Source organism: Microcaecilia unicolor, chromosome 2 (assembly GCF_901765095.1).
Source record: "Microcaecilia unicolor chromosome 2, aMicUni1.1, whole genome shotgun sequence".
Lineage (NCBI taxonomy): Eukaryota > Metazoa > Chordata > Amphibia > Gymnophiona > Siphonopidae > Microcaecilia > Microcaecilia unicolor.
Window position 1 is genome coordinate 615,096,228 of NC_044032.1, and position 26,694 is coordinate 615,122,921.

Consider the following 26,694-nt stretch of genomic DNA (forward strand, 5'->3'; position numbering starts at 1 on the left):
CGTGGGATATGCATAAAGGAATCCTGTGCAGAAGGAATGAATCCTCAGAAGCTTAGCTGAAATTGGGTGGCGGAGCAGGTGGGGGGAAGAGGGGTTGGTGGTTGGGAGGCTAGGATAGGGGAGGGCAGACTTATACGGTCTGTACCAGAGCCGATGATGGGAGGCGGGACTGGTGGTTGGGAGGCAGGAAATACTGCTGGGCAGACTTATACAGTCTGTGCCCTGAAAAGGACAGGTACAAATTCAAGGTAAGGAATACACATATGAGTTTGTCTTTGGCAGACTGGATGGACCATGCAGGTCTTTTCCTGCCGTCATCTACTATGTTACATTTGTATGTTACCTTTAGAATTGTCTCAGTGCAATTTGAGCCCTAAGAGAGGGGAAAAAAAAATCAAACAGAACAAAAGAAAACAAGGGCTAAATTACCCAGAAGGAGAATCAATGCAACCAAAGCAAAGTCAGATAAATATTTATTTTGCCCTGCCAGGCAGAGCTTATAAAATTTTACAAACAACCCCCCCCCCCCCCCTTCAAAAAAACAAAACAAGAACAGAGAAGCTAATGTGTTTTATTACTTTGCAAAGTGCTCTCTCCTGGCCATATTTTAAGAGCTGTGGAAAGAAATTACTGTGAAATATAATTTCTTCATTATAGGTACCTTGAGAATAAAGATATATTTTAATTGGTATTTTTGCAGCACACTGTGCAAATCAGTGTTCTTTATGTATATTTTGTATGCATTATTTCTTGTAATCTGCATGAAAGCAGGTGATCCATCTTTTGTATAGGCATTAGGGGTTTTTTTTCATCTTTTTTTGTCTCACTCATTTGGGCCTCCAGCTCCGACTGGATGAGTGCTAGGGTTCTGGAGCCAAGAACTTTAGAAGCCCTTTTACTAAAGCTTAGCGTGTGCTAACAGACATTAGAACGTGTTAAAAGCTGCACACCCTATTTCATAGGGCTTTTTTTTTTATTATTTTAAATTTTGCAGGTCCCACCCAACCCAGGGGGAGAAGGAGGGCCCTAAAGTCAATGTAGTTCCAGGAAGTAGGGGAAGGGGAAGTAACTGGAACCCAGCAGTGGCGTTCCGAGGAGCGCTGACACCTGGGGCAGATCGCCGATGCACCCCGCCCCCCCCCCCCCGTGCAGCGCACCCCCACCCCGGCGAAAGAACCCCCCCCCCGGGTGCACGCTGCTGGGGGGGGTGCTGCGCGCTGGTCAGCGTCGTTGGTTTCCACGCTCCCTCTGCCCCGGAACAGGTTCCTGTTCCGGGGCAGAGGGAGCAGGAAAACCAACGACGCTGACCAGCGCGCGGCACCCTCACAGCGGCGTGCACCCAGGGCGGACCACCCCCACCGCCCCCCCCCCCCCTTCGTACGCCGGTGGAACCCAGTCCTCACTGGGGAAGCACTGTCATGAGAGAGAAGGGGGGGGGGGTCAGGGGGCAACTGCCTAAATGAGTGGAGTTTGTTCTGGAAGGCAGAACAGTTGCTACTGAGAATATGGGAATACTCATGTCTTCAATTTCAGCCGTGTGGAGGGTGCAGAGATAGTTCCTGGGCAGTCCTAGCCTGCCGTTGGGATCATGTTGCTGAAAGTACCTGGTCAGTGAGAGGTTCACTAAGGACGTAGCTCTAGGCTGTGTTCTGGAGGCGATGATTCAAACCTATTGGAAACCCAAGAACTGTCATGACCAGTGGCATAGCTACATGGGGCCTGAGGGGGCCTGGGCCCCCGTAGATTCCAGCCTGGACCCCCCTCCCGGCGAACCCGCCCCCGCCGCCACCTACCTTCGCTTTTGCTGGCGGGGGACCCCAATCCCCGCCAGCCGACGTCCTCTCCGTCCTGCTGAGAGAAATAAGTCTTCTTCCGGCTGTTGCATGCTGACTTCTGTTCTCTGAGTCTGACGTCCTGCACGTACAACGTGCAGGACGTCAGCATGCAACAGCCGGAAGAAGACTTATTTCTCTCAGCAGGACGGAGAGGATGTCGGCTGGCGGGGATTGGGGTCCCCCGCCAGCAAAAGCGAAGGTAGGCAGCGGCGGCGGGTTCGCGGCGGGAGGGGGGGGGTCGACAAAGATGTGGGGGGGCGGCAATGGCGATGGGGGGGGCACCGGGGGGGGGCTAAAATGTGCCCCCTCCCCTCGGGCTCTGGACCCCCCTTCCACGGAAGTCTGGCTACACCCCTGACTCAGACTGGAAGTTTGGTGCTGGAAGAAAAGTTAAACCCTTTCTGTGTTGTTTTACATGAATCCTGAACCCATGTGTTATAAAGGCTTTTGCATTCTTTGAAACTCTTAGGTGAGGGCTGATTAACTACACACCTGATGCTTGGAGAGGCACGACCTCACAAAGATTGGGCTTGGGAATTTTCCTATGAACTTTGTGCACTCAACTCTTGATTATTGAGTTTGATTCTTTTTTGTATTGGAACCTGGTTGCTTAGAGAATGCCTGAAATGGAGAGTTGGAAATCCTGGACCAGAGTAGGATCCGGATTTGTGGATTTTTCCTGGTTTCTTCAAAGGGAAGTATAAGAGTAGGCCAGACTAGGGTTACCATATGGCTCCCGAAAAAGAAGGACGGATTGAGCCAGCCGGGTTTTACTTCCATTGCTTTCAATGGAAGTAATTGAACCAGCCGGGTTTTACTTCCATTGCTTTCAATGGAAAGCAATGGAAGTAAAACCCGGCTGGCTCAATCCGTCCTCCTTTTTCTGGAGCCATATGGTAACCCTAGGCCAGACCCATGACGAAGACCACACTGTACACTGTATGACACCACAGCTGAGAATTTTCAAAACATGAACTGAACCTATGCAGCAACTTGCCAAAACCACAGCATAGTTAATTCCGAGGGGTCACACAGCCACACCACCTAGCACAGCAATACACCTATTAGAAAAACAGACCAAACCAGATCTCCCCAAGCACTCACTAGTCCCTGAGCCCCTCTCCCCAAACACTGCATCCCTCAGACTCCTCAAAGACACTCCTCCAGTCCCCTATCTCCAAGCACCTCCCAGTCCCAGGCTAAACCCCCTTTCTCATGCTCAATCCCTTAGTCCTTCCCCAATTACTTACCCAGTCCCTGAGTCCCCTCTCCAAGCCTTCACCCAGTTCCTAAGCCTCCCTCTCATCTAGTCCCTCAGTCCCTTTCTCCAAGAAGTCATCCAATTCATCAGCCCCCCCCCAGCTCTGACCCAGTCTAAGAGACCTATCTCCCAGCCCTCACCCAGTCCCAGAGACTCCTTCTCCAAGCATTCATCCAATCCCTCAGCCCTTCTTCAAACACTGACAGTCCCCGAGTCCCCCTTCTCCAAGTACTGGGCTGCCTCCTACCATCCACTGGTGAATTTGAGAGCCCCAAGTGACTGAAAAACAGCAGACAAAAGGGAAAGCAGAGTAGAAGGAACAGCAATGGCAGACATGCTGTTCCGGGGCAGCCGTGACAATGGCTATACAGTAGTGGAACAGAGCCTTTCATTAGTTCCCTACCACGTGTTAAGTCAACTGCAATTAGCATGGACGCGCCTAACGCCACCTGTTAAGGTACCATTAAATTCACCCACACAAACCGCACTTTTAACAGCATATGCTAATTACTGTGCACTAACTCCAATATGCAGTCCACACCCAGTCTCCACCCCATCCGAGACTACCAGGCTTATTTTCAAAAGAGAAGGGTGCCCATCTTCTGACACAAATCGGGAGATGGGCGTCCTTCTCTCAGGGTTGCCCAAATTGGCATAATCGAAAGCTGATTTTGGGCGTCCTCAACTGCTTTCCGTCACGGGGACGACCAAAGGTCCCGGGGGCGTGTCGGCAGTGTACCGAAGGCGGGGCGGGGGCGTGGTTAAGAGATGGGCGTCCTCAGCCGATAATGGAAAAAAGAAGGGCGTCCCTCACGAGCATTTGGCCGCTTTTACTTGGTCCCTTTTTTTCACGACCAAGCCTCAAAAAGGTGCCCGAACTGACCAGATGACCACAGGAGGGAATCGGGGATCACCTCCCCTTACTCCCCTAGTGGTCACCAACCCCCTCCCACCCAAAAACATTTTTTTAAAATTTTTTTCCAGCCTCTATGCCAGCCTCAAATGTCATACCCAGTTCCATCACAGCAGTATGCAGGTGCCTGGAGCAGTTTTTAGTGGGTGCAATGCACTTCAGGCAGGCGGACCCAGGCCCATCCCCCCCCCCCCCCCCCACCTCTTACACTTGTAGTGGTAAATATGAGCCCTCCAAAACCCACCCAAAACCTACTGTACCCACATGTAGGTGCCCCCCTTCATCCCTAAGGGCTATGGTAGTGGTGTACAGTTGTGGGGAGTATTTATTTTTTTGGGGGGGGGTTGTTGGGCTCAGCACCCAAGGTAAAGGAGCTATGCACCTGGGACCTTTTTCTGAAGTCCACTGAAGTGCACCTTTGGGTGCCCGGTTGGTGTCCTGGTATGTCGGGGGACCAGTGCACTACGAATGCTGGCTCCTCCTACGACCAAATGGTCGTTTTTGAGATGGGCGTCCTCGGTTTCCATTATCGCCAAAAACCAGGGACGGCCATCTCTAAGGTTGACGATCTCAACATTTAGGTCGACCATCTCTAAGATCGGCCTAAATGTTGAGATTTGGGCGTCCCCGACCGTATTATCGATAATAAGGGTTTCCCCGCCCCTTCGGCGGAATGTCCTTAGAGATGGACGCCCTTAGAGATGGTCGTCCCCGTTCGATTATGCCCCTCCATGTAGCACAGAATTGTTATCGCACTCGCTGTTTGGGTGCACAGTAGTCATTAGCGCAGTTTCGTGCTAACGGTTACCATGCACTAAAACCTGTGTCAACGTCTGTAGTAAAAGACCCCTTAATTTTTGAACATGAGGACTGGACTCCACCTGCAACAGCCAAGGACTGGAATTCCATAAGGACTAGACACGAAAAAGCCAAGTGCCAAACATGCCTGAGAAGGATAAAGAATAGTTACAAGTTTATCACATTGTGACTGAAAAGTCCTTGATGGAACATATGGAATTTGTGTGTTTGTTTCTACCCCTTCAGGATAGTGAGGGCATGGAAAGGAGTTAGTGTACTACTAACACAAGGAGTTACATTTGATTATACTATAGTATACTGAAATGATTTTATTGCATTGCTGGCAGGCAGTGTTATTGTTTGCAGTTGTTGAAATGCACTCCCTAGTAAGAGTTGGGAATGTGGAATTATTACTGTATGGTTTATTCTATACTAGTAAAAAAGGCCCGTTTCTGACACAAATGAAACGGGCGCTAGCAAGGTTTTCCTCAGAGTGTGTATGTTTGGGAGAGTGTATGTGAGAGTGACTGTTTGAGAGTCAGAGTGAAAGTGTGAGTGTGTGTGTGAGAGAGAGAGAGTGAGTCTGGGTGTGAGTGTGTTTGTGAGAGAGTGTGTGTGTGAGAATGAGAGTGTGTGCAAGTGTGTATGTGAGACACAGTGTGAGAGAGAGAGAGTGTGTGTGTGTGTGCGAGACACAGATTCTCTGTGAGAGTGAGTGTATGAGACCAAGCGAGTGTGTGAGTGACTGTGTGGCACATAGAGAGTGAATGTGATACAGTGTGAGACAGAGTGTGTGAGAGTGAGTCAGAAAGACATTGTATATGAGAGAGAGAGTGTGAGCCCTGCCCTCCCAATCCATGCCCATCTGTCCCCTGCCCCCTCCATTCATCCTTTTCCAGCAATTCCCCTCTCTCCCTGAGCTCTGCCCTCCCAATCCATGCCCATCCATGCTCCTCTGTCACCTGCCCCCTCCATTCATCCCTATCCAGCAATTCCCCTCTCTCCCTGAGCCCTGTCCTGCAATCCATATCCATCCATGCCCATCTGTCCCCTCCATTCATCCCTATCCAGCAATTCCCCTCTCTCCCTGAGCCCTGCCCTCCCAATCCATGCCCATCCATGCTCCTCTGTCCCCTGCCCCCTCCATTCATCCCTTTCCAGCAATTCCCCTCTCTCCCTGAGCCCTGCCCTCCCAATCCATGCCCATCCATGCTCCTCTGTCCCCTGCCCCCTCCATTCATCCTTTTCCAGCAAGTCCCCTCTCTCCCTTCCATGACCCCCCCTCGCATCCATGCTCCTCTCTCTCCCATGTCCCAGCCTGGCCCGCCCTCTTCTTCCCCCCCTTCGCATCCATGCCCCCCCCTTCGCATCCATGCTGTCATTTCTCCCCTGCCCTCCCGCTCCCATTGTTCAACTTTACTGCCCACCCTCTTCTCTCCCCCCAACATCCCTTTTTTTTTTCTTCTTTTTAAATTTACCTCCGTGGCGGTTCCGGCAGCGCAGCGTCAGGGAAGGAGGCGGCGCTCCCGACGTCTAGCCTTCCCTTCGCTGTGTTCCGCCTTCTTCTGACGTCATCCTTGACGTCAGAAGAAGGCGGAACACAGCGAAGGGAAGGCTAGAGACGTCGGGAGCGCCGCCTCCTTCCCTGACGCTGCGCTGCCGGAATTGTTTGGGTTTTTTTCCACCCTCGACGTCATGACGTTTGACGCGAGGGCGGGGCAGAGACGGCTGGCTGGCTTCACACCATGAATCCACGAACCCTACAGCCAGGGAGTGTTTGAGTGACTTCAGAACGTTGTCTTCAGAACGCTCACGGTGCGTTTTATTATATTAGAAGATTACATTGATGTATTGCTTTATAGTAAATGATGACGTAAACTACTTTGGGTCCCTTTCTGGGGGAAAGATGGTTGTAAAGAAACAGAAAATATTTTATGGAACTACAAAAAAATTAGGATTTCAGACATGGGAAAGCCATGTGCTCCACAAAATTTGAAACACTACAATCTATCTTGGACTGTAGCATGCGTATGGATCTGTAACGCTCTTCAGCAATAAAACTGCAGTTCAACGTGAGTTCTAGGGACACACAATACTGTCCCTGCATCCAACGTCAGGAACCATTACTGTGTAAGTTACCATATTGTGAAGGCACTGTTTTTACAGGTGAAATAGACAGTGAGTCACAGACTGCTGTGAGAGACCTTATCATCCAGGCCATTTATAAAATCTGTGTAAAAATGTTTCCTAATGCAGCCTCTGTGTAAGGAAACTAAACTAAATGACACTTCCAGGGATAAGGGGCATAACTTACCATCTCAACATTTTCCTACTCATAGTTGCCGTTTGATAGTTGCAAACAGTGGTGTGTAATGGTATCAGTTTATTATTGAAATATGTAGCATGATATTTTGTCCGGAATCATATATAGCAATTCAGAAATACAGCTTTAAAAATATATTTGAAGATGCAACTGGCTTTCATTCCAAAGCCCTCTTCCCCCTCCCTTTGGGGAACATTTAAAAGACATTTAAAAGACAAAAGGTACTGCTGACCTCACCTCCCCCTTTTAACAAAAGACTTCTCAAGTAAGAGACTGCCTCAAGGTTAAATTGACTCTCTTCCTCTGATCAAAAAGCCTGGCTGATCAACACAACAAATATCAAAGGTATCCAGTAGAGGCAAGGAGACAGGCAGGTGGGAAAGGTGTGAAATACAGCTACTAAAAACAAAGGACACCTGCTGGCCGCCCCAGACAAATCTTATCACAGAAATTCAAGCAGGGAAAACCCTGCACTACAATAAACCATTTGTCAGCAAAATCCAGACAGCAAGTCTTGTGATGTCATAAGACATGAGACCAAAATACCACAATGCTTTGCAACTACTCCGGGTTATGTGCAAACCAGGAAACCAAGACAGAGATTCACATGGCATGTCTTCCTGCAGCTTGCAAGAGTATAAAAGATAGAAGCTGCTTCAGACAAGCAGATGCTTCCCTTCAACTGCAAAACAGATTCTTCTCTACAGATTCTCTCTTCCTAGGACCTGTAGCCCACCTGCCTGCTATGAGGACCTCTTCTGCAAACATGTGCTTACCTCATGCTGTTCATACTATGTAACAAGGACTTGTAAGTAACATAACTTTTGATCTAGACCCTCTACTTTACCTTACTTAAGTACAGATTATCTGTAAAGATCTCTTAACTCTCGTTTGTAATTGTATTTTAAAATAAACCTTTTCTGAAGCTAAAAATATAGTCTCTTTGTGTTCAGAGTATATGGTATCTGTTAAGGTTATACTGATAGCGCATGGACACTTTTAAACTTAGTGCCATGCTCTGAGTACATGCTTTCAAATCTTGCAGTACAGAATACTGCATTTCAACAGAGATATATACTTAATTTATTTAATTTATTGCAATTATCACCTTTGGTGATTGGTGGAGAAATTAATATCCTAAAACTTATAAATACAGCGCCTGCTCTTAAATTATAAACAGTAGCGAGTGCTTTAGAGCAATATTCCCCAAATAAATCATTTCTTGTAACAGTGTAGCCGTGGCCATACCTGGTGGGCTGGGGCCCACCCAAATTCAGCCATCTCCCTTGCTGTGGCTGGTGGGGATCCCCAAGCCTTGCCAGATGAAGACCTCCCCCCCACCACCACCACCACAAGCTCTGCAGCTGGTAGCAGTGTCCCCAAGCTGCCACCCCTCCCCCTCCACTTGCATGTGTGCAGGAGGCAGAGTTGAAGGGGTAGTGGCAGCAGAAGCAGCTTGGGGACATTGCTGCCGGCTGCAGAGCATGTAAAGTTCTGACCACCAGACTGAGGGGGAGAGAAGGAGGTGTTCAGCTGCTGGCGCTTAGGATTCCCGCAGTCTCAGGTATTTATATCTTGCACCAGACGTGGGAGTGGGGTGTAGGACACCAGGGAGAGAGCAGAGAGAGTGGGGAGAAAATTTTGTACCCACCCACTTTGGGCTCAAGCCCACTCAAAATCAGTCACCTAGCTATGCCACTGCTTGCTAACACACTACACTAATGTTGCAATGAAACATTATCAGGAAACAAAAATCTGCTAACAAAGTAGCCAAGAAAAGTCATCTAAACATTTAAAACATTAGGGAATCAAAACATCACACACATCATATAAAAAAAACTTACCGGACAAAAATAGGTGCTTTCCACTATGTGATTTGCAACAACATTGTTCTCGGCAGATAGTGACATGATAAAGAGCAGAGCATCTCTGGCTTGCTGACCCACAGTGCCTTCTCTATGGATAAAAGGAATTAAGAGGGAGAAAATGAGGAAGTTGGCAGCTCCCTGGTCCTCACTAGCATGGAAAAAGAGTTCCAAGATTGATGGATCTGTGGCAAGGATGGAACACAGCTGATTCAGCAGGACCACCAAGCATGTTTCTACAGAGGAAGTGGTGGTGCCCGAACAGGAACTCAACAGCATCATAAGGGGTTTCAGGATGGGCTTGTGGTGCAGTAGAGGCTGATGGGACTGAGTGACCAGCATCTCATACATCTTCAGCTGCTCCACTTTTGTGTCATCTGTGAACTCCCGCCTCAGGCTCCAGAGGAAAAGTTTTTCCATGACGTTTTCCGAAACAACAAATTCCAAGATTGGCCCCATCGCAGCATCCTTGGCCTGTTCTTCGATTAAAAGAAAGAGCATGTGCTCCACATAATTCTGCACCGCACTGGCCTCATCTGGAGGGATCGCACCATGCTTTGCTTGGGAGTTCTTAAAAGGGTCATGTTTCTCCAAAATTTTTATAACCTAGGCAAAGAGCACATGCATACCATTAATGTCGCTAAATGTATTCCATTAAAAAAAAATGTAAAATCCTTAAAAAGGAATCCTTCCATGACACAATTAATAAGCAGAATGGTTAAACTACACAGTATATATCAAATGATTTCTGTAAACATTAGTACATTAAAAGTGATAACATGTTATTTATAATGATAACTGTGGTATAATAATTCACAAGAACTTTATAAATCTCTCTCACACATATATAAGGTTATGGAATTTTAATGAAATTTCTGTTGCCTCTGTTTATGCTGTAACATAAGACAGATTTATACAAGGGCATAGCTCACTGAGGGAAAGGCTTATAAATTCTGGGGCAGCTGTGTTGTCTTTATATTTAACAATAATCTGGATTTACATGGTGTCCTTCATTCATACCAGATCCTAATGTCTTGCACAGTTTTTAGAACTTAAATGCTTTAGCATTGAGTCCAGATATCTCTGAGCTGGAAATCCTGTGTAGGACTCCGAAGACCTGATCTCTACACAATTCAAACTGACAAATGGGAGCACAAGGAAATTAAGGACTTGATCTACTGAGGCTTTTTCCCCATTCTGAAGTTAATTTTATAAAGTCTTTTTTTGTGAGCCACATTCATGCATAAATGGCATCTATAAAATACCAACTGGAGTGAAAGTATGCACTATGACATATCAGTATTGCCACACTGGGACAGACCAAAGGTCCATCAAGTCCAGTATCCTGTTTCCAGCAGTGGCCAATCCAGGTCACAAGCGCCTGACAATATACAAAAAAAAGTAAAACTGATTTTACGCTGCAGTGGATTTTGCCAAGTGCATCTTAATAATGATTTGGACTTTTCATTTAGGAGATGATACAAACCTTTTTTTTAACCCTGCTAAGCTAACTGCCTTTACCACATTCTCTGGCAACAAATTCCAGAGTTTAATTACACATTGAAAGAAGAAATATATTCTCTAATTTGTTCTAAATTTACTACTTAGTAGCTTCATTGTGTGCCCTCTAGTCCTTGTATTTTTGAAAAGAGTGAACAAGCAATTCACGTCTACCCATTACTCTCCACTCAGTATGCTATAGAGTCTTAGACCTCTGCCATATCTCCCCTCAGCTGTCTCTTCTCCAAGCTGAAGAGTCTAGCCTCCTTAGCATTTCCTTATAGGGAAGTCGTCCTTCTCTGTACCTTTTCTAATTCTGCCTTTGCCAGGGCTGGAGTTTAGGCGAAGCATGGGCACAGTTTGCATGTAGTCATAGATTATAAAATACATTAAACCATTTGGGTACTTGAATAATCTAGACATGGACATTGACATCAGCTCCAGAGCACCTGCAAGCTGGCACAATTTCTGCTTCGTAAGCCCACTTTGAATGGGCTGTGTCGGCATTACCACACCAGCAGCTGTCATGCTTCTCGCGGAAACACTAGGTTGTGAGCCCTTGGGCCACTGCCGAGGAGTGGCAGTGGCAGGCAAAACCACCCCACACAGGGATAAGGCAGAACTCTGACAGGGCCAGCTAGACTTCACCTGCACTTGACCACCGTTCCTCAGGAGTTGAGCCCCTGAGTGCAGGTGGCCGGCAGGACTTGCTGGACAGGGCAGGAACTAGAAACCAGCCGGATACGCACAGGGTCTAGAATACACAGGGAGGCTAGGCAGAATACTAGACTAGGACTCTCAGACAGACAAGGGACAGAACTGAAAGTTGCAAGCAGCCACTGAAACAGGGAACACACACAGATAGACAAGAGACAGAACTGAAAGCTGCAAGCAGCCACTGAAACAGGGGAAAAAACAATGATAGATAAGAGACAGAACTGAAAGCTGCCAGGCAGCCACTGAACAAGAAACACAGACAACCTAGAACTAGACAAAGACATACAAACAAGAAACAAGACTGGGAAACAAGCAATAAAGTACAAGAAGCTACACAAAGACTAAACTAGAATCAGGAAAGAATACAGACTATAAACTGGACTAGGCAGAAGTGCAGCAAGCACCAACAAACCAGGGCCTTAGGCGATGCAAAGGCAAAGCAGAGAGTTTCCAAATGGCTAATAAGCCCAGCAACAGCTGAGATTCAGCTATAGCAATCACCAGGCAGCTACGGGTGCTGTTCAGGCACAAACAAGAAAAGCAAGTCTGGCAGCCTGGAAGATCCGGACCGGACTGGGCTGAAGTCTGGAACGTGTGACAGTTCATAGCAGCCACCGGTTCTGGCCACCAAAGGGCGAGGTGAGCACAGACAAGGAAACTGTCACAAACGTGACAGCAGCCATTAGCGTGGCTTTGTAAAATATATATACATTTAATTTGCTATATTCATTAGTCACTCTCCCCATATTTGTAATGTCATTCATTCAAATATTTTTAATGTAATTTTTTTAAATTTTTTACCGGTATTCATATAGATTCCCTTTTATGTATTTACTTTTTTTTTTTTTTTACAATAAATGTTTATTAAAATTTTGAGGTTACATCAATGCATAAGAATAGGTTGCAAACCAGTATCATCTTGTCAAATCCCCTCTTTAAACAAAACACAGTAATAATCAGATAATACTTGTCCTTCCCTCATTAACCCCCCTTACCCTCCCAGACCCCCCCCCCCCCCCCATGAAACCCCTCTTTCCCCTTAAACAGTACCCAATAAATGATCCAGTTTAACCCATTCGGTCATCTTAGGATCAAACCTCCCCAACCGGCGGTCAGTTATTTTTTCTAATTCCCCCAACAAACAAACTTTCACCAGCCTCATGGAAGTGGAAGGCCCGGTAGCCTACTTCCAATGGGCCGCTATCACTGACTCTGCAGCCGCAAAACAAAGTCTTTTGCCATTTATGTCCTCTTCGATTCCCCCATCCCAGCAGGCACCATTTGGGATCACAGGGACACACAGCCTCCAAGATGGTAGTCACCAGTGCTTTTTTTGTGCCAGTACGCAACGGTACAGCGTACTGGCATCTTTTTTCAGAGGTCCAGCAGCTCCCCCTGGTTCACTCAGTATTTACTAATGTCCCCTCGCCCATGTCCAGCGATTCTCCTCCCTCCCCTGCCCTCCCCTCTCCAGCGATTCTCCTCCCTCCCCTGCCCTCCCCTCTCCCATGTCAAACTTCCACTCACTCTAACGAAGTCGCAGCGGTGAACTGGTGGGCGGCGCTAGTAAAAGCAGTAAGCTCGACTCCGTCGTCCTTCGCTTCCCTGCCCTCTCAGCGTCCCGCCCGCCCTCGAGGAAAGTATATGACATCAGAGGAAGGCGGGACGCTGAGAGGGCAGCCCTCTCTGCGTCCCACCTTCCTCTGATGTCATTTCCTTTCCGCAAGGGCAGGCGGGACGCTGAGAGTGCAGGGCTTGGGAAGAGAAGGAGGACGGAGTTGAGCTTGCTGCTTTTACTAGCGCCACCCACCAGTTCACCGCTGCCTGCGACTTCGTCGGTAGAGTGGAGTGGAAGTTTGACATGGGAGAGGGGATGGCAGGGGAGGGAGGAGAATCGCTGGACATGGGAGAAGGGAGGGAGGAGAATCGCTGGACATGGGAGAGGGGAGGGAGGGAGGAGAATCACTGGACATGGGAGGGGGAGGGAGGAGAATCGCTGACCATGGGAGAGGGGATGGCAGGGGAGGGAGGAGAATCGCTGGACATGGGAGAGGGGATGGCAGGGGAGGGAGGAGAATCGCTGGACATGGGAGAGGGGAGGGAGGTAAATCGCTGGCCATGGGAGAGGGGAAGGCAGGGGAGGGAAGAGAATCGCTGGACATGGGTGGATGGCAGGGGGGACAGAAGGGTCGCTGGACATGGGTGGATGGCAGGGGAGACGGGGGGGTTGCTGGACATAGGTCGATGGCAGGGGGACAGGAGAGTCGCTGGACATGGATGGATGGAGGGGAGGGCAGGGAAGAGGAGGGCTGCTAGACATGGGTGGATGGAGGAGAGGGAAGGGAGAGAGAAGAAATGCTGGACATGGATGGAGGCGAGGGTAGAGTGAGGAAGGAGATGAGATGAGGGGAAAGGAAGAGAGGAGAAAAACTGTGCATGGATGTAGAAAATAGGCAGAAGCTGGATCCACTGGACAGTCAAGTCTGCGGAGGACCCAGCTTTTACTTACAGAGGTAGGGCAAGAAATGAAGAAGAAAGGTGGAAAGTAAAGAAATAAATGGAAAGGAAGCCCTGGAAACGGAGTGTGTGCTTTTTCTAGCAAAAAAGGTGCCAGTACTCAAACGCTAGGCCACCCTTCAGGAGTGAGGTGATCACTGAGGGACCCACCCCATAACAGCCAGGCCCCCCTGCACCTAGTCATAGAATTGATGACAAGACAGAATTGGTGTGTAGAGCCTGAGCTCTATCATTAGAACTTGGGTTCTGTGGGTCAATTTTAGCAGACAATGGAAAACGTGCCGGTACTCAGTACCTCCTCAAAAAAAAAGCCCTGCCCATTTATAACATTGGCCTGTAAATGATGTGTTCATGGCAGAGGAGAGTCCTGAATTTGCATCCCTACAATCCTAACACAATAGACCAAACCTTCTGGGCTTCTCAATTTATAGCAAGGAAGGCCTAGTTCTTTCAACCAAACCAAGCCTACGCGCCACTGCTTTATTGATATTTCATATGCTGCTGTCTCAGAGGCGCCAAAGTACATTTGCCAAATGTACGTAGCAGAGAACATTTCATGAACAGTGAATACTGCAGCTTTTTTTTTTTTTTTTTTAAAGGACTGTTCCCTTTCCCTGCTACAGTGCACAGGTATAGAAGAGATGGTAGTACCTAGCAAACAACAGAATTACTGCCCCTTTACTCCAGGGTGTTTAGAGCTGAGCTTAGCTACCACTGGACGCCAGTTCATGTTAACTCTTTGGTGGTTGGGAGGCGGGGATAGGGCTGGCCAGACTTATACGGTCTGTGCACTGAAGAGGACAGTACAAATAAAAAAAGTAGCACATATGAATTTATCTTCTTGGGCAGACTGGATGGACCGTGCAGGTCTTTTTCTGCCGTCATCTACTATGTTACTATGTTACTATTCTGGTGGTCTTCACTAATGTTTAAATGCATCCAAAGGGGCTGAAGAACAGCCAAGAGATTTTTTTTCCCCAAATGTGACCTGCATGTGACAAAGCATACTCTCACCAGTCTGTCTGTCTGAAACTCTCCATCTTGTACCATCTTTCTCTCAAGCTTTGTTTTACCAGTGTTTATAAAGCACAACCTGCCACCTTGTGCCACTACTCTCTCTCTCTGCACCTCTCATCCCCACAACGTGTGCCACCAGCACTGGTATCTCCCTATCTGCCCACTCCCTCACGCTTTTAGCACTTAATCCTCCCAGCAGGATAAGTTCATAATTTCCCCACTTCCTTTCAGCAGCTGTGGCACCTGCTGTTTCTCTCCCTCCATTTGCCACAGCTTCTGGAATAGCTCTCTCTCCCTTCTCAGATGCAGCAGGCAGTCCTCCAGGGTCAGGTGTCTATCTCTTTTTTTTGCCCTCCTCTTAGGGGCACACACACACACACATAGAGGAGTGCGGGAGTGGCAGCAGTGACGCACAGGGCAAAGGTGAAGACAGGCCTGCCTCCTTCCAAGTGTCATTACTGTATCACTTCTTCCTTTTACCAGTAAATGTGGGAATAAGGGCCAAAGGTACACAAGCTCTGCCCTCCTACTGCATTACAGCAATGGCATGAACCAGCTCTGGAAGCAGGGACATAGCTACCATTGAGTGAGTCCTGCAAAAAGTCAAGACTACCCACTGGTACATGCTTTTTTCTTGTGCACCATTTTGCCAGCACCAGCTCACTGTTGCAATCCATGCCTGCTGCTAGTTCCTATGTAACTTCAGAGTCCAGCTCACTGAGGCACCCCGCCTCATCCCCTGATTGCAGCACTTGCAAATAACACTGCATTGGTCTACCTGACCATCGCACCTAACCCACCATAGCCTGTTCCCTTCTCCACTACTGCCAACTCCAGACTTCGCTCCTTCTGTCTCGCTGCACCCTACACCTGGAATAGACTTCCTGAGCCCCTACGTCTTGCCCCATCCTTGGCCACCTTTAAATCTAGATTGAAAGCCCACCTCTTTAACATTGCTTTTGACTTGTAACCACTCACCCACATTAATTGATTTGCTTGCTTTATTTTTGTCTATTAGATTATAAGCTCTTTGAGCAGGGATTGTCTTTCTTCTATGTTTGTGCAGCACTGCGTACGTTTTATAGCGCTATAGAAATGCTAAATAGTAGTAGTAGTAGCCAGTCACCCATCCCAACCGTGATCTGAAGAAGAGAAGGAGAGAAGCCACTCAGTCACCGGAGAACTGACTTGTGGAGCTTCCACGTGCTTCTGATTATTCCTTTCCCAAGCAAATTTAACCACTGTTCCTGCCTCCTCCCTTCCTCATTGCTCCCCTCGCACCCTCCTGGCTGAGGTTCCCGAATTCCACTCAGTACCATATGATACAAGGTTAATGAGGCCCTACATCCTTCCCCTGCTGTCAAGTGCAGAACCAACTCGCTGACCTGCCCCACGGCCTAGCCACCCAGGACCGACTTTCATCACAGCCACCACTGCTGACAGTCAACTCATCTCCTGTCTGTGTCTCTGACTTGATCACCCTCAATTGAGAAAAGAAGCAGAATGCAGGAAGTTGAAAGCAAAAAGTAAGATCCTGAGTGACTGGCCCCAGACCAGGTCATGACAAGAATTATCTCCCCACTCCCTCTGAGTGTTCTGCTGTGCTTTTGCAGAGGTGTACGTTTGCTCCTACAGCCAGCCACAGAGAGTATTGTGATGTAACCCATTTATAAACTGGGTTTTGCTGGAATATAATTTGTGTGTTAATCAGACTGGCATTTTTATCTGTGAAATTTTCTCTGTCTGTTTTTGACAATGATATATGTGTGTGATTAGAACAGGCTGTCAGAAAATACATCAATTTCCCTTCTCCATGACAACTGGTGCTATGGAGGAGGGGGAGGAGTGTTCTGAAGAGGGAAAATATCAGAGAAAGTTTTTCTTTGCTCAGAGATCTGTTGAAGCTGTCAGTGAGGGCGGAAGACAGATGAGAGAGGCGGAAGAGATTTCAAGAGAGTTGAATTCACATAGGTTTGGGGGTAATTTCCTGAGAGAAAGGGAGGGAAATCTTGCCCATTAAGGGCTAGATTCTATATATATAGTACCTGAAAAATCTGTGCGGTAAAAAAAAAAAAATACACGCCTAGGCATATTCTCTAAAGTATGCTTTAATTTTATAGAATAGGCTTAAATTTCCGCACGGTATATAGAATACTCCCAGCGCCTCTCCAAGCGACCAAATTTGGTTGCAGCCATTTACACTGTGTTTAACTTGGCGTAAATCCTGACGCCTAAATGAAGCACAGAGCGGGTGTATTCTAACGCACATAGATTTTAGGAATGCCCACACCCCACCCATGGCCATGCCCCCTTTTTAACTATGCAACTTAATTTACACACACAACATTTTCAGAATATAATTAGCGAGTTGTGCCCGTAAATCTTAAACGGCAATTAGAGCTGATAATTGTTTGTTAATGTCCAATTAACAGCGCTGATTAGCTAACCAATTAAGTTATGTGCATTGTTATAGAACACGCTTCAATTTCTGCATGGAAATTAAGGCGCCATATATAGAGTCCTGGGGTAAGTCCCTTTTTCTTTGGGTGGAAGTACCAGGTGCATATATATAAAGGATTGTTGGAGGAAGGGGGCGGAGCAAGATGGCGGCGGTACCACCTGTCTGCATCGGTGACTAGTTCAACGCTGCTGGAGATTGAAATTACTCTTGGGGTTTTTTTTTTAAATTTCTTCAAAGATTTTTTCCTTTTTCTCTTACCTTCGTGATGCCGCATACCAAGAGAAAGGGGACCGTTAGACCGGCGGCCCAGTCGGCGCTAACATCAACGCCCTTCCAGCAGAAGCTTGACCAGTTCCTGACGCGACATTCCACTGCACAGATTGGAGGTCCTGCTGATATTACGGTGTTAGGAGACGCCGAAATCTTGGGTTTAGACACGTCGTTGTCCCCTCCAAATATTTTCCCACCTTTGCAACCGGCGACGCTCGACTTCGAGGGTGGAACGCTGATACCGGAAGTCGGTGTAAGCGCTACACCGTTGGGCCAGAAAGTCGGTCTGTTTGCCGGGGCTTCCCTGCCATCGGAGCCAGAGGGCATAATTGCTTCTCAGGAGAGTCCAATTCCATCTAAGGCCTCGAAGGCAAAGGTAACGCTGGAGACGATATGGGAGGTGCTCCAGCGTCTGGATAATACGATGAGGACTTCAACTAGCAAGATTGATTTACTGACTGAAAAGGTACAGACTTTAAATACTGCATTTACTACAATGAAAAGTGAGGTCAATGAGCAAATAAATTTTTTGAATACTGATTCCACCAAAATGAAAGAAACAACTGTTAAGCTGATACAGGACAATACACTGATTCATAATAGACTTGAATACTTTGAAAACTTCAATCAAAGATTGAATCTTCGATTGTTAAATTTTCCTAGGATATCAGTGTACTCACCCATGGACATCTTTAAAAGATTTTTGATGGAAAATTTAAAGTTTACCTCTGATAATATTCCACCTTTGAGTAAAATTTACTACTTACCATCTAAAAGATTAAATGATGAATTACAGATTCCGCAAGGTGACTTAAATGTATCAGACCTTTTGGAAACCTCCTTGACCTCCGAAACTAATAGACAAACCCTTTTGGTATCTTTTGTGTTTCAACAGGACTTGGAGCTAGTGAGAAAACTGGCTCTAAGAAACTTACAAAATCCCTTTTATGGGGGAAAAATCTGGGTTTTCCCAGACGTTACTAAAGCTACACAAATAAAAAGAAAGGAATTTTTGCTTTTACGACCAGCAGTTTTGTCATTGGGTGCCTCTTTCAATCTAAACTATCCGTGTAAATGCATTGTAAAATATTTGGCTGTAAAATATGTTTTCTTTGTACCAGATCATTTAAAACAATTTATTGCACAAAAGAATATTATGAAGGCTGTTTGAAGCCAACTTGTATTAACTTTAGGGAAAGTAATGAAGATTTACAGTGGTAATATCCGTTAAGCTTTACTTATTATTTACTATTTTTGAAAAGCTTTTCTCCTGAGTTATCGGCATACTCCCCCCATTATGGTGGTCTAAGACAAGATGTCTATTTTCTTTTAAATTTCTTGTGAGAAAATTTTCTTTGTAAACCAAATTAATCTGCTTTTCTTGTTCAAGTATTTAAGCTTGTAAAATATATACAGTGGGGGAAATAAGTATTTGATCCCTTGCTGATTTTGTAAGTTTGCCCACTGACAAAGACATGAGCAGCCCATAATTGAAGGGTAGGTTATTGGTAACAGTGAGAGATAGCACATCACAAATTAAATCCGGAAAATCACATTGTGGAAAGTATATGAATTTATTTGCATTCTGCAGAGGGAAATAAGTATTTAATCCCTCTGGCAAACAAGACCTAATACTTGGTGGCAAAACCCTTGTTGGCAAGCACAGCGGTCAGACGTCTTCTGTAGTTGATGATGAGGTTTGCACACATGTCAGGAGGAATTTTGGTCCACTCCTCTTTGCAGATCATCTCTAAATCATTAAGAGTTCTGGGCTGTCGCTTGGCAACTCGCAGCTTCAGCTCCCTCCATAAGTTTTCAATGGGATTAAGGTCTGGTGACTGGCTAGGCCACTCCATGACCCTAATGTGCTTCTTCCTGAGCCACTCCTTTGTTGCCTTGGCTGTATGTTTTGGGTCATTGTCGTGCTGGAAGACCCAGCCACGACCCATTTTTAAGGCCCTGGCGGAGGGAAGGAGGTTGTCACTCAGAATTGTACGGTACATGGCCCCATCCATTCTCCCATTGATGCGGTGAAGTAGTCCTGTGCCCTTAGCAGAGAAACACCCCCAAAACATAACATTTCCACCTCCATGCTTGACAGTGGGGACGGTGTTCTTTGGGTCATAGGCAGCATTTCTCTTCCTCCAAACACGGCGAGTTGAGTTCATGCCAAAGAGCTCAATTTTTGTCTCATCTGACCACAGCACCTTCTCCCAATCACTCTCGGCATCATCCAGGTGTTCACTGGCAAACTTCAGACGGGCCGTCACATGTGCCTTCCGGAGCAGGGGGACCTTGCGGGCACTGCAGGATTGCAATCCGTTATGTCGTAATGTGTTACCAATGGTTTTCGTGGTGACAGTGGTCCCAGCTGCCTTGAGATCATTGACAAGTTCCCCCCTTGTAGTTGTAGGCTGATTTCTAACCTTCCTCATGATCAAGGATACCCCACGAGGTGAGATTTTGCGTGGAGCCCCAGATCTTTGTCGATTGACAGTCATTTTGTACTTCTTCCATTTTCTTACTATGGCACCAACAGTTGTCTCCTTCTCGCCCAGCGTCTTACTGATGGTTTTGTAGCCCATTCCAGCCTTGTGCAGGTGTATGATCTTGTCCCTGACATCCTTAGACAGCTCCTTGCTCTTGGCCATTTTGTAGAGGTTAGAGTCTGACTGATTCACTGAGTCTGTGGACAGGTGTCTTTCATACAGGTGACCATTGCCGACAGCTGTCTGTCATGCAGGTAACGAATTGATTTGGAGCATCTACCTGGTCTGTAGGGGCCAGATCTCTTACTGGTTGGTGGGGGATCAAATACTTATTTCCCTCTGCAGAATGCAAATAAATTCATATACTTTCCACAATGTGATTTTCCGGATTTAATTTGTGATGTGCTATCTCTCACTGTTACCAATAACCTACCCTTCAATTATGGGCTGCTCATGTCTTTGTCAGTGGGCAAACTTACAAAATCAGCAAGGGATCAAATACTTATTTCCCCCACTGTAAAAGGATAAAGGATTGTTGGAGCTGGCCCCGGGGGGGGGGCTCATGTCAGGTTAGCCCCCCAAACTCAGGTATGCTCCTGAGGGGGTATTACAGTGGGGACTGGGAAGGAGAGTGAGTGCGGGCACTGGCTAGGGAACGAGATAGAATGATGAGGACTGGCCAGAGAGAGAGAGAGAGAGAGAGTATGTGATGGGAACAATCTGGGGAGAAAGTGAGTGTTCAGGACTGCCAGCGAGGAAGAGAGAGAGAGAGGACTGGCAAGAAGAGAATGTTCAGGATTAGCCAGGAATGGAGAGAGCGCATGATGCAACTGTCTAGGGAAGAAAGAGCAGGGCTTTTTTTCAGGGGCAACTTGGGGGTACTGAGTAACCGGCACCTTTTCCATAGCCTGCTAAAATTGAACCATAGTCTCCCAAGTATTAATGAAAAAGCCCGGATTCTTAACACCAATTCTGCCTTTTCATAGATTCTGTGGTGAGTTGCAAGGGGCCTGGCTATGTTGGAGCAAGTCCCTCAGTGATCACCCCCACAACTGAAGGATGGCCTTGCATTAAGAGTACAGGCACTTTTTCTGCCAGAAGAAAATGCACCAAGAAAGAGTAAGTGATGGGGAGTGTGAGAGGAGTGCTTGGGGCTAAAGGACAGACAGAGAGAGTGAGAGTGAATACATACCCGGGAGGGAAACAGAGTGAGTGATGGAGACTGGCTGAGAACTAGGAGGGATGTGGGTGATGGGAACTGGGAGGGAGAATATGAGTGCTGGGCATGGGAGGGATAATGAATGCTATAGACTGGCTTAATTCAATGTTATTTAATTATTAAAATACTATGCCACATTCATAAGAGTTATATTTATAGAATATACCCCTATACTAATACCCTCCTCCCCCTCCCCCAACTGATGGGTGTCCAGTTAAGGTTTGTAGAAAAACTGATAATCCTAGCCTGACTAAGATGAAGCGCTCAAATGCTTTCTCAGCTATCCAGTGGCATGGGGGGGGGGGGGGGGGCGGTGAAGATCGGAATCAGGAGGCAATGTGGCAGCAGCACTGCTACAGTTAAGTGCTGTATACGCTGCGCTCACCTCGTCCCATTGCCTGTACATGGAATACTCTTTGGCCTGCTGCCTGCCTGGCTGATCCTTTCGATACCCCTCTTCCAGCCTCATCTCTTAAGTCCTGCAGGCCACCTGCACCTGGGGGCTCAACCTCTGGGGAACGGCAGTCATCGCACGTGAAGCCTGGGGTTATCCAGCGCCAAGAGGAACCAGGTCCACTTCACCAGACTCAGCGGCGCGCTACTTGGCACAAGAGCTCACAAGTCTGACAGTAGTGATCTATAACCTTCCCGAGCCTGTACGTCTAGCCCCCTCTTTGGCCGTTTTCAAGTCCAAACTTAAAGCCCACCTCTTTACCACTGCTTTTGATTCCTAACCACTGCTCACTTGCCCTGTCCTTTTATCCTCACCTCTTTATTCCCTTACCCTTAATTGTTCTGTCTGTCTGCCTGTCTTATCTAGATTGTAAGCTCTTTGAGCAGGGACTGTCTTTTTTGTGTATGGTGTACAGTGCTGCGCATGCCTTGTAGCGCTATAGAAATGATAAGTAGTAGTAGTAGTACCCTGTCGTTAAAATCACCCATAGTACCTGAAGATTGGAGGGTGGCGAATGTAACACTGATTTTTTAAAAAAGGTTCCAGGGGAAATCCAGGAAATTATAGACTGGTAAGCCTGTCTTCAGTTATGGGCAAAATAGTGGAAACTATTATAAAGAATAAACTAACGGAACACGTAGACAAACAAAGGGATAGAGTCGGCATGGGTTCAGCTAAGGGAAGTCTTGCCTCACCAATCTGCTTCATTTCTTCGAAGGTGTGCATAAACATATGGATAACGGTGAGCCAGCAGATGTAGTGTATCTAGATTTTCGGAAAGCTTTTGACAAAGTTCCTCATAAAAGACTCCTGAGAAAATTAAAGAGTTGTGGGATAGGAGGCAATGTTCTGGACAGAAAACAGAGGGTAGGGTTAAATGGCCATTTCTCTCAATGGAAGAGGGTGAATAGTGGAGCGCCGCAGGAATCTGTTCTGGGGCCTGTGATATTTAACACTAGTAAAAAAAGGCCCGTTTCTGGAGCCAATGAAACGGGCGCTAGCAAGGCTTTCCTGTGCCCCCCCCCCCACCCGTCGTCGATGTTGGTGAATTGCTCCGCCTCTGCCCTCAACGTCATAACGTTTGACGCGAGGGCGGGGCCCAGAGACTGTGATTTTCGAGGCTTCAGAGCTTCGAACATACGAACCTTGGCTTCAGTGACGTCAGAAGCCAATAGAACGTTGAAGGTGAGTTTTATATATATAGATATTTATAACTGATCTGGAAATTGGAATGACAAGTGAGGTGATTAAATTTGCAGATGACACAAAATTATCCAAAGTTGTCAAAACACATGCCGACTGTGAAAAATTGCAGGAAGACCTTAGGAAACTGGAAGACTGGGCATCCAAATGGCAGATTTACGAAAGAACGAACTTCCGCTCATTACTGAAGACCCATCTCTTTAATAAAGCCTACCACAAAGATCAACCAATGTGAATATGCACAACTCGCCCATCTATATTCAGAACTGTCTCTTAATAACTGCTTGTATATTATTACTTTGTTTTATTATCATCATGCCTGCAATACTAAATGTTTATTTACTAACATTCTTCCACTACTCATGATGCATTGTAAGCCACTTTGAGCCTGCAAAGAGGTGGGATAAGGTGGGATACAAATGCAACTAATAAATAGATGAAATTTAATGTGGACAAATGCAAAGTGATGTATTTTAAAAAGAACAATCTGAATCATAATTACCTAATGCTAGAGTCCACCTTAGGAGTCAGCACTCAAGAAAAAGATATTGTCATTGTAGACAATACCCTGAAATCTTCTGCCCAAGTGTGTGGTGGCGGCAGCCAAAAAAAGCAAACAGGATGCTAGGAATTATTAGGAATGGGATGCAAAATAAGACCAAGAATATTATAATGTCTTTTTGTCGCTCCATGGCGAGACCTTACCTTGAATATTGTGTTCTGATCATCATATCTCAAAAAAGATATCGAGGAATCAGAAAAGGTTCAAAGAAGAACAACCAAAATGATAAAGGGGATAAGACTCCTCTCATATGAGGAAAGGATAAAGAGGTTAGGGCTCTTCAGCTTGGAAAAGAGATGACTGAGGGGGATATGACTGAGGTCTATAAAATCCTGAGTGATGTAAAAGGGGTAGAAGTTAATTGATTTTTCAATCTTCCAAAAATTCCAAAGACTAGGGGATATTCAATGAAATTACATAGAAATACTTTAAAATAGGAGGAAATATTTTTTCCCTCAATGAATAGTTAAGCTCTGGAACTCACTGCCAGAGGATGTGGCAACAGCGGTTAGCGTATCTGGGTTTAAAAAAGGTTTGGACAAGTTCCTGGAGGAAAAGTCCATAGTCTGTTATTGAGCTGGACATGGGGGAGGCCACTGCTTGCCCCGTGATTGGTAGCATGGAATGTTGCTACTAATTGGGTTTCTGCCAGGTACTTGTGACCTGGATTGACCACTACTACTACTACTACCAATCATTTCTACAGCGCTACTAGACGTACGCAGCGCTGTACACGTTATATACAGGTACTTTCTCTGTCCCTAGGGGGCTCACAATCTAAGTTTTTTTGTACCTGGGGCAATGGAGGGTTACGTGACTTGTCCAGGGTCACAAGGAACTGCAGTGGGAACTGAACCCAGGTTGCCAGGATCAAAGCCTGCTAGGCCACGGCTCTTCCACCCCACATTATCCATTCTCAGCAGAACTGTTCACTGTCAGCCTCTTCCCTTAGTACCCCACCCCTCCAGCAACTCCCAAAAACAAAGACTCTAAGGCTCCGATGCTCAAAGCCTACCATGCTTGCAAACGTTTGATTTACACTGGCTGTACATAAGTACATAAGTACATAAGTAGTGCCATACTGGGAAAGACCAAAGGTCCATCTAGCCCAGCATCCTGTCACCGACAGTGGCCAATCCAGGTCAAGGGCACCTGGCACGCTCCCCAAACGTAAAAACATTCCAGACAAGTTATACCTAAAAATGCGGAATTTTTCCAAGTCCATTTAATAGCAGTCTATGGACTTGTCCTTTAGGAATCTATCTAACCCCTTTTTAAACTCCGTCAAGCTAACCGCCCGTACCACGTTCTCCGGCAACGAATTCCAGAGTCTAATTACACGTTGGGTGAAGAAAAATTTTCTCCGATTCGTTTTAAATTTACCACACTGTAGCTTCAACTCATGCCCTCTAGTCCTAGTATTTTTGGATAGCGTGAACAGTCGCTTCACATCCACCCGATCCATTCCCCTCATTATTTTATACACTTCTATCATATCTCCCCTCAGCCGTCTCTTCTCCAAGCTGAAAAGCCCTAGCCTTCTCAGCCTCTCTTCATAGGAAAGTCGTCCCATCCCCACTATCATTTTCGTCGCCCTTCGCTGTACCTTTTCCAATTCTACTATATCTTTTTTGAGATACGGAGACCAGTACTGAACACAATACTCCAGGTGCGGTCGCACCATGGAGCGATACAACGGCATTATAACATCCGCACACCTGGACTCCATACCCTTCCTAATAACACCCAACATTCTATTCGCTTTCCTAGCCGCAGCAGCACACTGAGCAGAAGGTTTTAGCGTATCATCGACGACGACACCCAGATCCCTTTCTTGATCCGTAACTCCTAACGCGGAACCTTGCAAGACGTAGCTATAATTCGGGTTCCTCTTACCCACATGCATCACTTTGCACTTGTCAACATTGAACTTCATCTGCCACTTGCACGCCCATTCTCCCAGTCTCGCAAGGTCCTCCTGTAATCGTTCACATTCCTCCTGCGACTTGACGACCCTGAATAATTTTGTGTCATCGGCGAATTTAATTACCTCACTAGTTATTCCCATCTCTAGGTCATTTATAAATACATTAAAAAGCAACGGACCCAGCACAGACCCCTGCGGGACCCGACTAACTACCCTCCTCCACTGAGAATACTGGCCACGCAATCCTACTCTCTGCTTCCTATCTTTCAGCCAGTTTTTAATCCATAATAATACCCTACCTCCGATTCCATGACTCTGCAATTTCTTCAGGAGTCTTTCGTGCGGCACTTTGTCAAACGCCTTCTGAAAATCCAGATATACAATATCAACCGGCTCCCCATTGTCCACATGTTTGCTTACCCCCTCAAAAAAATGCATTAGATTGGTGAGGCAAGACTTCCCTTCACTAAATCCGTGCTGACTTTGTCTCATCAGTCCATGTTTTTGTATATGCTCTGCAATTTTATTCTTAATAATAGCCTCCACCATCTTGCCCGGCACCGACGTCAGACTCACCGGTCTATAATTTCCCGGATCTCCTCTGGAACCCTTCTTAAAAATCGGAGTAACATTGGCTACCCTCCAGTCTTCCGGTACTACACTCGATTTTAGGGACAGATTGCATATTTCTAACAGTAGCTCCGCAAGTTCATTTTTTAGTTCTATTAATACTCTGGGATGAATACCATCAGGTCCCGGTGATTTACTACTCTTCAGCTTGCTGAACTGACCCATTACATCCTCCAAGGTTACAGAGAATTTGTTTAGTTTCTCCGACTCCCCCGCTTCAAATATTCTTTCCGGCACCGGTGTCCCCCCCAAATCCTCCTCGGTGAAGACCGAAGCAAAGAATTCATTTAATTTCTCCGCTACGGCTTTGTCCTCCTTGATCGCCCCTTTAACACCATTTTCGTCCAGCGGCCCAACCGACTCTTTGGCCGGTTTCCTGCTTTTAATGTATCTAAAAAAATTTTTACTATGTATTTTTGCTTCCAACGCTAATTTCTTCTCAAAGTCCTTTTTTGCCCTCCTTATCTCCGCTTTGCATTTGGCTTGGCATTCCTTATGATCTATCCTGTTACTTTCAGTTGGTTCTCTTCTCCACTTTCTGAAGGATTGTTTTTTGGCTCTAATGATTTCCTTTATCTTACTGTTTAGCCACGCCGGCTGACGTTTAGTCTTTTTTCCCTTTTTTCTAATACGTGGAATATATTTGTCCTGAACCTCCAGGATGGTGTTTTTAAACAGCATCCACGCCTGATGCAAGTTTTTTACTCTGCGAGCTGCTCCTTTCAGTCTTTTT

General features: G+C 46.5%; 1 protein-coding gene across 3 annotated transcripts in view; it reads right to left on the bottom strand.

Annotated features, from left to right (window-relative positions):
- Positions 1 to 26,694, bottom strand: part of FAM160A1 (family with sequence similarity 160 member A1) — a 315,919-nt gene that overhangs the window by 128,677 nt on the left and 160,548 nt on the right. For all 3 annotated transcript variants that reach the window (XM_030191647.1, XM_030191646.1, XM_030191648.1), the window contains exon 3: positions 8,975 to 9,601. In XM_030191647.1, the coding sequence (XP_030047507.1) occupies positions 8,975 to 9,601 (627 nt within the window). The remainder of the gene's footprint in view (positions 1 to 8,974; positions 9,602 to 26,694) is intronic.